At 41.3% G+C, this 12103-nt stretch overlaps 1 protein-coding gene across 2 annotated transcripts in view; it reads left to right on the forward strand.

The window, feature by feature from the left end:
• Nucleotides 1–6497, forward strand: part of SYNJ2 (synaptojanin 2) — an 84892-nt gene extending 78395 nt beyond the window's left edge. Inside the window, exons 25-26 of one of the 2 annotated variants that reach the window (XM_021706116.1) lie at nucleotides 336–511; nucleotides 2970–6497. In XM_021706116.1, coding sequence (XP_021561791.1) covers nucleotides 336–511; nucleotides 2970–3728 — 935 coding nt within the window. In that variant the 3' untranslated portion in view covers nucleotides 3729–6497. Of the gene's footprint in view, nucleotides 1–335; nucleotides 512–977; nucleotides 1149–2969 lie in introns of those variants that run through there. The other variant, XM_021706117.1, reaches the window with a different exon arrangement.
• The last annotated feature ends 5606 nt before the right edge of the window (nucleotides 6498–12103 follow it).

Raw genomic sequence — 12103 nt, forward strand, 5'->3', positions numbered from 1 at the left:
TTCAGACCCGCCCAGGCAACTTGGCGAGACCTTGTCTCTACAATAAATCAAAAATTAGCCAGGCATGGTAGCATGTGCCTATAGTTCTGGCTGCTTGGAAGGCTGAGGTGGAAGGATTGCCAGAGCCCAGCAGGTCAACACTGGGGTGGCTGTGAGTTTGCCACTGCCCTCCAGCCTGGGCAACAGAGTGAGACTCCAACTCAAAAAGAAAAGAAAAAGGAAATACATTGAATTAGGAAATGATCCTTAGCCCGTAAGCTGTCTAAAGGTTAAATCATGTGGTGACTCGCCTTGTCCTTTGTACTCTAACCCTGTCGTGTGATGTTATGTTTCAGGGGCCCCAGAAGAAGCCCCACATGCCAGGGCCCTGAGGGACCAAGGATCCCCCGAACCAGAGCCCATAACTGGGGTGGCCAAGCCGGAACCACCCCAGGTGCCCCCGCTCCTGCCCCGCCGGCCAGCACCCAGAGTTCCTGCCATCAAGAAGCCAACCTTGAGAAGGACGGGAAAGGTAAAACCCTGGGGGTGTAAGCCTCTGACTCCTCAGTTGCTGAAATGTCTTGTGAGACAAGAATTGTGTATCACAGACAACTCTAGCTGCGTGTCGACGCTGTCAGAGTTGTGAGCCCCAGACAGAGTGCAGCTTTGTGGAAAGAGTGATGGCCACTCCCTCCCTCACCCCTGCTGTCTCAGCACTGCTGGCCAGGGCACCCAGGAGCTCATCTTCCTGCGCAGATGCTCAGTGTGCCAAGCACAGCCTGGTGGTGTCATGCTTCTAGATGTTCCGAGTGTCCGGCGGGCACCACTGTGGACTGCTTTTTCCCACACATTCCAGTACCGCCTGTGTGTGCGTGTCTGTGTTGTAAGCAGGTTTCACTCGCATTAGATGAACCCTGGCAGATCTAGAGTGCTGTCCGCCGGGCTCTTGCACCGCAGCCTCCTGAGGCCCACAGCCTTCCTCGCCACTTTTCTTGCAGATTGTGTTCTGCTCTCGCTCTCAAGCTGCTCAGCCTTGCTTACTGCTCCAAAGACATGAGTTTGTAAGGACAGTAGCAGCCCAGAGACTGGCACCCATAGACACAGCTGGATCTTCTGTGTGATCTCGGTGTTCTGTGACAGGACCCCCGGTAATCCCCTGCCTGGTCGTCTCCCCCCACGGGACGTGTGCGAAGCTGCTTGATGCTCACTCTTGATAGAGCTTGCTTTGTATTTTTCAAATTGCTCTTCCATCCTGCCTGGGCTTGTGCTGTCTGTCTACTGTCCATGCCTTCTTACAGAATTGCTTCTCCTTTCCCCTCTTCAGATGCTCCTCGACTTAAAATGGGGTTACGTCCCAATAAACTCATCGTAAATTGAAAATACCATACATTGAAAATATATCTAGGCTGAGAATGGTGACTCACGTCTGTAATCCCAGCACTCTGGGAGGCCAAGGCAGGGGGGTTGCTTGAATCCAGGAGTTCAGTACCAGCCTGGGCAACAATGTGAGACTCATCTCTACAAAAAAATCAAAAGTGTAGCTGGGCATGATGGTGCATGTCTGTAGTCCCAGCTACTCAGGAGGCTGAGGCAAAAGGATCGTCAGAGCCCAGGAGGTTGAGGCTGCAGTGAGCCATGACAGTGCCACTGCACTCAAGCCTGGGTGACAGAGTGAGAACCTGACTCAAATAAATAAATAAGAAGAAGAAGAAGAAGATGCTCTAATAACCCAGCAGACATCATGGCTTAGCCTGGTCTACCTTGAACATGCTCAGAGCACTTACGTCAGCCTACAGCTGGACATAGCATCTCATACAAAGCCTATTTTATAAATAATAAAAATTAAAGATGGCTGGGCTTGGCTCAGCCTGTAATCCCAGCACTTTGGGAGACCGAGACGAGTAGATTGCCTGAACCTGCAGGTTCAAGACAGCCCAGGCAACTTGTTGAGACCTCGTCTCTACAATAAATCAAAAATTAGCTGGACATGGTAGCGTGTACCTGTAGTTCCAGCTACTTGGAAGGCTGAGGTGGAAAGATCGCCAGAGCCCAGCAGGTCAAGGCTGTGGTGGCTGTGAGCGTGCCACTGCACTCTAGCCTGGGCAACGGAGTAAGACTCCATCTCAAAAAAAAAAATTAAAGATAAAAATTCGAAGGCTGCTTTCTGCTGAATGTGTATTACTTTTGTACCATCCTAAAGTTGAAAAGTCCTTCGTAGAGCCATTGTTAAGTGGGGGACCATCTTGCTTTGTCTTTTCTTTTAAAAGCCAGGAGCAGAAATTAACTCATTTCTCAACCTGCTACACAGGAGTCAGAGTGCAAGGCTGTTGGAGAAGAGGTTATTTTTCATTTTGTTTTCTTAAGAAACCAAAGGAAATAACAAAATGCCAACACTCACCTGCTTTGCCAGCTGCCATTTCTACACAGAAGGTCCATTTGCCTGTGTGCTGTTTCCTTTGTGATAGATTCAAATCAGAACCAAGGCAGTGAAGTTCCTGTGTGAAGTTTTCCATTCTTCTGTATTTAAGCATAAAAGACTCACAGAGAAAATGTACCTGTTAGTCCTGCAGTTAGCTTGATACTGTACCATAAGTCATTCCACCCTAGCATGATGCAGACTGAATTATCAGCCCCAGCTGCATTCTCAAAGAATGTTTTCAGAGAGGTTTGCTTTTAATAGGGAAGAGCATGACCCTATTTCCTGAAGTAACAAAGAGAAATGTGTCCCAAATTATTCACCGTGGCCCTGGTTTTAAAATTTCCACCCATTTCCACTGGACATGCTGGTACGACCTGATAAATGTGTGTTTCTCGTGTGCTTTTTCTTACCTGGACACATTTCCAGCATCCCAGACATTCTCAAATCTCGAATTTGCCAGAATGTCAGCTTAGTTTCCTCTCTGTTCTCTGCAGACCATTACATGTTCCCTGATGCTCAACTTCCTCAGTGTTGGCTTCTTGTTCACACTCTTTGTCTTGCCTTTTCTCAGCCCCTGTCACCGGAAGAACAGTTTGAACAGCAGGCTGTCCATTTTACAATTGGACCCCCGGAGGCAAGCCATGAGACCTCTCCTCTAGGGACAGCCCCTCAGGTCCCTCCTGTTCCCAAACCAAGAACATTTCAGCCCGGCAAGGGTGCAGAGAGGAAGCCAAGCAGTGGAAGGCCAATGCCAGGTGAAACTCCATCCATGGCAGGAGCCACCGCGTTGCCACCCCCAGAGGCGCCATCTCTTGTGCCCAAGGTCCCGCCAAGGAGGAAGAAGTCAGCCCCCGCAGCCTTCCACCTACAGGTCCTGCAGAACAGCAGCCAGCTTCTCCAGGGTCTCACCCACACCGGCGACAGCAGTGACAGCTATCCCTCTGAACACCAGTCTGATGCAGGTGCTCTCCTTCCACAAGGGCATTTTCTTGGCACTTCATCTGCTACAAGCCCTGAATCCGACAGCACCAAAGGGCTGAAGCCAGAGGAGGCCTCCCTTCTTGGTGATTATCAGGATCCCTTCTGGAACCTTCTCCACCATCCTAAGCTGTTGACAAATGCCTGGCTTTCCAAGAGCTCAGACCCCTTGGGGATAGGGACCAGGAGCCCTGAAAGGGCAGACACAGGCCCAGCGCCAGCCAGTGCTTCACCAGCTGGCACAGAGTTGCCACCAGAACGAGGGCAAAAAACCTTGGGTCACTGGGTGACAATCAGTGACAAAGACACGAGGACGTCACTGCAGGTGTTTGATCCACTGGCAAAAACATGACTGAGCCCCTTTGAAGGCTGCCTTCTTAGAATGCATAGCATCAGGGTCGAAAGAGACGTCTATATAAAGGCACACTGGCAACAACGTTTGTGCACCTGTCACTCTTGTGTAGTTGACAAAAATTGTGTCTCTTATTCAGTAAGATTATTCTTCCGCCGCCGAAATATGTTTTACTCAAGACTCATACATTTTCGGTTTCCTCTTGGGGAATGAAAAACCTCCTGTTAAATTCAGTGTATGAATTTTAAGAAAGGAAATCAAGCTGAGAAGGCCCAAGAAGTTCTCACCCATTGAATTTTAAATGGTTGATGTATTTGTGTATGTGGTGGGTTTGGTTTTTGTGGGGTTTTTTGTTTTTTTTTTTTTTTTTTTTGGTCTTTTGTTTTATTGTATTTTACAGATTTGGAATCACTTTTTGGTGAGCCACTTGAAGGTTAATGCGTACAGTAAGGATCACATTTAAAGGTCACAGGGATCGTTAATAGCTGTCCTGGCCCACTTAAACAGAATTAAAATAATCGGAATTGAAAGCAGCAAATAGGTCAATCGAATGACTAGACTATACATTCCCATGCGCCCTTGGGTTTAATTACATACATGTATATTCACCTTGACTATGTGTGTGAACCCCATGGGAGCTAGTGTCACACACCGCTTGGGTACCAAAGCATGTTCCTTTAGCTTGACTTCAGCATAAACTGGCTGAGCACTCCTGTACTGTCCTAGACGTGGCATGTCCTAGAAATTGCTACAATCCTGTGCTGCTTCAATGAGGTTTTATCCAGCATCTAGTCCTTATTGGATGAAACCTCATGGATTCTTCTTTCCCTTTATACTCCATACCCCACAACAGCACGAAACATGAATGCTCACACTGGCACATGATGTCGATTCCTGTTGTTAGAATGTGAAGAGTTTCTGTTGCAGCTTCGTCTGCCTGGCTGTCCCTCCAGGATCTGAGCATGTTAAGAATTGCCAGGGCAGCACTTCTGGGCTTGCCTGTCCACATGTTTCTTAGGTTTCTTTTTTGTCCATATATTTTTCCTATATGTTTCCAACACCACTTCTCACCTATTCAATAACTGAAAAAGAAAGACATTATTCTATTCTTTGACATTTTTAAAGTAATGTTATGGCTCTCTTCTTATTTTGCTAACTGATGAAATCTTATTGTGCCACCCCCTGTATTTAGGGGTGTTTTGTGTCATAGAGGCATACATCAGTGATGTGTGTTATCCCTTATGTGACTCTGGGGAGTTCCTGTTCTAAGTGCTGATAAGGGTCATCTTGCCTGGAATATCCCACCAATCATGCCTCTGGGATTTCAGAATTAGTTTTCATTGTCACTATCAAGATATACTGCAGATTACTTAAATCTTGCGCTCAAAACAAAAACAGAATTGCAATATGTATTTCCTCTCTTCCGAAAACTGGTAAAAGAAAAAAGCATCAGTGACTCACAGAGCTAATCAGATAATACGTGTAGTTGACCAACCATAAAAGACAGTGTTTAGGTAATCAGGACATCTTTGATAGCACACATGTACTGCGTATGATTTTTTACCTATATAACAAACCAGGAAAAAATGATCCTTAAGAGTGAGGAGAGGAAGCAAGATGGGTTGCTTGGAGAAGCTAAATGATATGCCAGGATGCATATTACTACTCACAGGTACAATCAGAAATGAAACTGAAGAATTCTTCATTCAAAGGCCCTTTCCCTGTGACCTCTTTTCCTACCAATAAGGAATTAAATTGGAAAGAAGATAAATGTAACAACCAGAAAATCAGAGGGAAGGTAAACTCCACCAAAGTTGTTTGCAGTGCTGGGAATAGGCCTAACTTTTCGGGGTTTTTTTTTCTTGGTTCTGGATAGCAATTAAATGGTACAGAGAGTAGAATTTCTGGGAAGATAGGTGCTTGTCACACAGGTAGGCCTTAAGAGTATGACAGTAAGCATTAACACAAAGAATTGTATTGATGGGGCAGGTGAGTCACAAGGAAAATTAGTTGAATATTAAGAATTGAACAAATATTTGATCATGGGTAGTCAAATTTATAGTGAACAACACAGCCTGGATTTTGAGTTGGTAACATACAGTTCTCACACCAGAGTTCTCTTAACAAAAACCAAAAGAGGACAATTGGAATTGCCTTATTTATTTTTTAACTCAATCCTTACTAATTGGAAGGCTGTCCAGGTTAGCAGCAGAGTTGATTACATCATCTTGACAATAAGCAGCTGCCGTCTTGGGGATTCCATTCTGTTTTTGTTTCAGTCTGTCCTTGATGCTACTTCTTGTCATGACCTGTAGTTTGTCACTGCTGTCCTCTAACGTGATTCAGGTCACTGCAGAGTGTTTCAGGTGCAGGACTTTACAGCTCAATATTGTCTCTCTGACCCCAGCCATATTCTCTTTCAGAGTACAGTCTTCTCAGACTTCTTGTCTAGTTTTTTAAATTTTCCTTCCAGTAAATGATTGAAATTAGGACATCTTCCCAAGCAATCCCTGTAAAAATTTAAAGTTGTGGAAGTTCAACCCACTTAAAATTCTCCCTGATGTGTGTATAGGTATAAACAAAGTAATGTAGTAAAGGATTCACTTTATAATGAAGTCATTTCATTGGGAAGGAAAGCTGCAAAGATTATGTATTGGGGGACTAGCAATTAATAAAAACTGTAATATTTTTGAAGTGATAATTTGTACTAAGGTTGTGCATAATACCTATTAAATGTTTTTTTAAATTGGGCTTATTTCTTTTCAAAAATGAAGAGTACTTTGGAATATCTTCTGTCCTGGGTCAAATTCAATTACTAGTTATTCCTTTGTTTGAGTTTTTGGGTTTGGTTCCTTTTTTTAACCATCAAATTAAGTTGAAAAAGCAAAACAGAAATCATTTAGTTAAGAATTTGTGACTTGAATGTTGCTAGCGGGGACCACTGACATAACATCTATAGTAACTTTATGCTACATTAGCTATAAGACTTGAGAGATTCTAGAATTCAGTTTCTACAGGATCTCATTGCAAACTTATGAAAGCATGAATTGCTGGAGCAGTTTGAGTATGGTACTGCATGGTGGCAGGAGAAAGGAATCAACATTCTTTTCAGTTTGTTCTAAGCAAATCAGTACACAAAATTTAGGTCGTAATGTTCTCTGATGATTTTCAGGAGTAAGAATACACTGATAATCTCTAATAAATATGGCTGGTCCTTCTTGACAGTAGGGAGTGCTACATTGAAGTTACTTAATCTGAGCACACAGCACTGGGACTTAGCTAGGAAGGAAGAACAGCCACTTGCAGAAGCTTCCTTTCTAAGGAGTGGGGTGTGGAGGGGAGATAAATTTAAAATTCATGCTCATACAAAGCAAACTGCTTGCCTGTATCTCAGATAATAAGAGTACAGATGAGAAGGCAATTGTAAACAGAGAGATAGGGAAGATTCGAGACAAAAGCATTAAGAGTTTTAAACTATTGTTTACTTTTTTAGTACATTTCATTTTTAGAGCAATTTTAGATTTACAACAAAATTGAGTAGAAAGTAAGGATAACCAGCCAAGTGTGGTGGCTCACACCTGTAATCCCAGCACTTTAGAAGACAGAGGCCAGAGGATTACCTGAGCTCAGGAGTTTGAGAACAGCCTGAGTAACATGACGAGACCTCATCTCTACAATAAATCAAGAAGTAAGCTGGGCATGGTGGCACATGCCTGTGGTTCCAGCTACTAGGAAAGTCTGAGGTGGAAGGATCACCTGAGCCCAGCAGGTCAAGGCTGCGGGTGGCTGTGAACATCCCATTGCACTCCAGCCTGGGTGACAGAGTGAGACTCCAACTCAAAAAAAAAAAAGAGAAAGGATTCCCATACACCCCTGTCCACACATGCACAAGCCTCTTTGCTATCCACATTCCCCACCAGAGTGGCACATTTGTTACAATCAAACTTACACAGACACATCATCACCCGAAGTCCACAGTATGCATTAGGGTTCACTCTTGGTGTACATTCTATGAGTTTGGACAAGTATATACTGACATGTATCTACCACTGCAGTATATTATAGAAGAATCTCACTGCCCTTAAAATCTGCTACGCTCCACCTACTCATCCCTCTCTTTCACTGTCTGTAGTTTTGACCTTTCCCGGATGTCATGGAATTGGGCTCAAACAGTGTGTAGTCTTTTCCTGGGTTGATAGGTCATTTCTTTTTTTAGTGCTGAAAAATCTCTCATCATCTGGGTGTACCACAGTTTATCCATTCAGCTATTGAAAGACATATTAGTTGCGTCCAAGTTTTGGCAATTATGAATAAAGCTGCTACAAACATCTGTATGCAGGTTTTTGTGTCGACATAAATTCTCAATCCATTTGAATACCAAGAAGTGCAATTGCTGGATCATATGGTAAAAGTATGTTTGTAAGAAACTGCCAAACTGTCTTTCAAAGTGGCTATCCCATTTGCATTCCCACCAGCACTGGATGAGAGTTCCTGGTGCTCCACATCCTCACCAGCATCTGGTGGTGTTGGGGTTTTTTTGGATTTGGGTCATTTTAACAGGTATGTAGTGGTATCCTGTGTTTATTTGCGGCTCCCTAATGACATATACTGAACATCTTTTCATATGTTTGTTTGCCATCTGTGCATCTTTGGTGAGGTGTCTGTTCAGATCTTTGGCCCATTTTTTAAGTGGATTGTTCATTCTGTTGAATTTTAAGAGTTCTCTATCATTTTGGATAACAATCCTTTATCACATGTGTCTTTTGCAAGCATTTTCTCCAAATCTGGCTTGTCTCCTCATTCTCTTGACATGGTCTTTTGCAGAGCAGAAGGATTAAAATTTTGATGAAAAGTGACAAGGTCAATTTATGTACATGGAAAGGATGTTCGCTGATGAGAAAGATCATTTCAGAGGAACTTCAATGACAGTTTAGTATTTTATTCTGTAGATAAGAGAAGTAGTTGGTAGTAGAAATACCTAAAGAAATTTGTGTGGTAGAGTGGAGAAGAACACAGGGTGGCCTGGGCAAATAGCAACTCTTCAAAGCATCATTTATAAATGGTATGAAGTGGGGCCAACACTTTCTTCCTGAAAGACAGACTGGGACCATTTATTAAATAACAAACCATTGCTTTTACAAAGGTTTTTCCAGGGGTTATTCAATTGTATTGACATGTTCAAATAACATTGGAACTGATACATCCTTTCTATTTTTAAACATACCTTTTTTTCAGGGTTTTTTTTAGCATTTCATTCATTTTAACTTATCTTCAAGTTGTATCTTTTACTTTTTGTTTAATTTTGTTCTTTTCCTAATCTTAATTAAAAGTAGCCCTGGGTTTCATTATTTTTAGTCTTTCATAGTGAACAACAAAGATATTTAAATGTATACATTTTTCCCCTGATTATAGCTTTAGCTGCCCTCTACACATTTTGGCATGAAATATTATCCTCGTCATTAACTGCTAGGTTGTAATTTGCTTTTATTTTCTCTTTGACCCAAGGGTTATTTAGGAGACTGTGTAATTTCTAGGTAGTTAAAAGGTTTTTTTGGTTGTTTTGGGGTTTTTGTTTTTGGGTGGTTTTTTTTTTGTTTGTTTGTTTTTTTGGTATTTTAAAGTTGCTTACTCCTAATTTTACTCGAATGTGACCTGAGAATATGACTTAGAAGAGAGTCTACTTTTTACAATGTATTAAGGTTTGTTTTGTGGCCACGTGCAGGATTTATTTTGTATGTGATTTCATCAATTTTTTTTTTAGTCATAAGATACAAAATTGTGTGTGTGAGGGAGAGAGGGAGGGAAGGGAGGGATATCGATATCGATCTGACATATCAGTTTCCCCATACCCACTCACAGAGGTCTCTTTGAGAGGCAGGCCTGTGAGGGGCAGGTGAAGGCTCCAAGGGTATGGCCTCCCCCTGTTCTTAGCATGATTCCTTAGATTTTTAAAATAAATGCCTCTGAATTTGCTGTAAGCCTTTTTATCAATCTCCAGAGACTCAGAATGATTGCTTTTGCTAATTTTGACCAGTTGAACAGAGGTCTCTCTGAGGAAAATGTCCCTTGAACTCTCACCCTCTGGGCTCCCTGTTCTGAGCCATGGGCCTCCTTGTCTGCCCCGGGCCAACATAGTATGGTCTTACTTCATTTAACTTTAATATCTGGCAAAAACAAGCACTCTTGCCATATTCTTTTTCCTTAAGAGTATCTTGGCTATTCTTGACTCTTTGTATTTTCATATATGTTTTTGAATTAACTCATCAAGTTCCATTACTTACAAACCTGTTGGAATTTTTAACTGGAATTGCATGGAACAGAAGAGACATCTTTATGTGACCTTGGGTCTTCGATCTAAGAACATGGCATATGCTTCTATTTAAGGTTTTCACTGATGTTTCTCAGTTTTTAGCTTATTTTTAAAAGTTTGAAACACACACAAAATCAAAGGGAATAATTTGGACCCTTGTATATCTCTTTCATAACCTTAATACCATTATATCTAACAAAATTCTTATTTTAAAATGTGCTGTTTTTTAGTAAAGAATAGTATACTTGAAGTACATTAGTATACTTAAATATAGAATATTGACTGTATCAGCAACCTTGCCAAACTCTCCTAAAATTCTAACCACTTACTGTATTTTAAAATACCTAATGTCCCATCAGTTACCAGATGCACTATTTTTTTTCTAACACATATTTTTTATTTCAAAATTGTGGGGTACAATTAAGGGTTAGGTATACAAATATGCATTGTGTAGGCACCCTTCTTGATGAGGTGTGCCCCCCCGTCCCCAGATGCATTATTTATCTACCATTATTAAGGTTTCCCGGTGGCTCAACCTGTAATCCCAGCACTTTGGGAGGCCAAGGCGAGTGGATTACCTGAGCCCACGGGTTCGAGACCAGCCTGGGCAACTTGGCGAGACCTCGTCTCTACAATAAATCAAAAATTAGCTGGGTGTGGTAGCATGCGCTTGTAGTTCCAGCTGAGGCTGAAGGATCACTGGAGCCCAGCAGGTGAGTGTGCCACTGCCCTTCGGCCTGGGTGTCAGAGTGAGACTCCAACTCAAAAAAAAAAAAAAAGACTTCCAACTAAATTATGACCACCATCTATTGTGGGACACAACCTAATTACAGAGATGTTAAAATATTTTTAAATGTGTTTTGGAATTGATAAAACATGGTATCTGTTGACTCTTGGAATTTCAGTGTAGAAATCGTGTCATCTGCCAACAACGAATTTTGTATTTTCCTTTCTTATTTTTTTGTATTTTTGTGTCTCTTTTTTTGCCATACAGAGCTGGCTAGAACATCTAGTACAATGTTTAAAATGCTGATAGTAGGCATTCTTGTGCTATTTTTGCTCTCAAAGGGGAAGTGTTCATATTTTTATCATTAAGTATGATATTGTTCTTTTCTTTAGCTGTCTTTCATTTAATTAAGGAAATTCTCTTCTCGGCTTGCTGAGTTTACCTTTTGTATGAATGGTTGTTGAATTTTATCAAAGATATTTTCTGCATGTATTGAAATGATTTTGATTTTTCCTCCTTTTGCTTGTTAATATAGTGAATTACACTGATCAGTTTTTCAGTGCTAAGCAAACTTTGCATTCTTGCTGCTTTTTTCTCTGTCAATAGTTTTGCAACTACTGGCATATGTGAGAAAGTCTTTTTATACTGTCCTTAAACAGTTCTGATACAGTTTCATTAACCTCATAAAATGAGTTGGGGAGTAAACTCTTCTCTTAAAACTGAAAGAATTTGATAATACTGGAATATTTCCTCCTTCAGTGTTTGATAGAACTTGCCCGTTAAGACAACTGGGCCTGTGGCTTCTTTGTGAGAAGATTTTTAAATCACTGCTTCTATTCCTTTAATAGTCATAGGCCTAGTCATGTTTTCTACTTCCTGGGCTAGTCGGGTAAGCTATATTTTCACTGGAATTTTCTACATCATGTAAAATGTAATAATATTGGCCTAAAAGTATTTACAAATATGTCTTATCTTTGAATATTTATTATTATAGTGAGATCTCCTTTTCATTCCTAATATCGGCAATTAGTGCCTTTTTTACTTAATTGCTGTAATTAGAGGTTTGTCAATCTAATTAGTCTTTTCAAAGAATCAACCTCTAGTTTTGTTGACAATCTACTCTTCTTAAATTTCATCAATGTGTGTTCTTTTTGAGATTCTTCCTTCTTTGGTTTGAGTTCACTGTTCATGCTTCTAACTTCTTGAGATACTGCTTAGTTCATTTGACCACATGGTCACACATGAAAAGAATGTGTATCGTTATTACTTGGACATGGTACAGTGCTGTAAATATTCCAGTGGTCAATTCTGAAAACCTGGAAATCAAGTAGTTCAAAT

Source organism: Carlito syrichta, unplaced genomic scaffold (genome assembly GCF_000164805.1).
Source record: "Carlito syrichta isolate Samal-C Ts95f unplaced genomic scaffold, Tarsius_syrichta-2.0.1 Scaffold315163, whole genome shotgun sequence".
Taxonomy (NCBI): domain Eukaryota; kingdom Metazoa; phylum Chordata; class Mammalia; order Primates; family Tarsiidae; genus Carlito; species Carlito syrichta.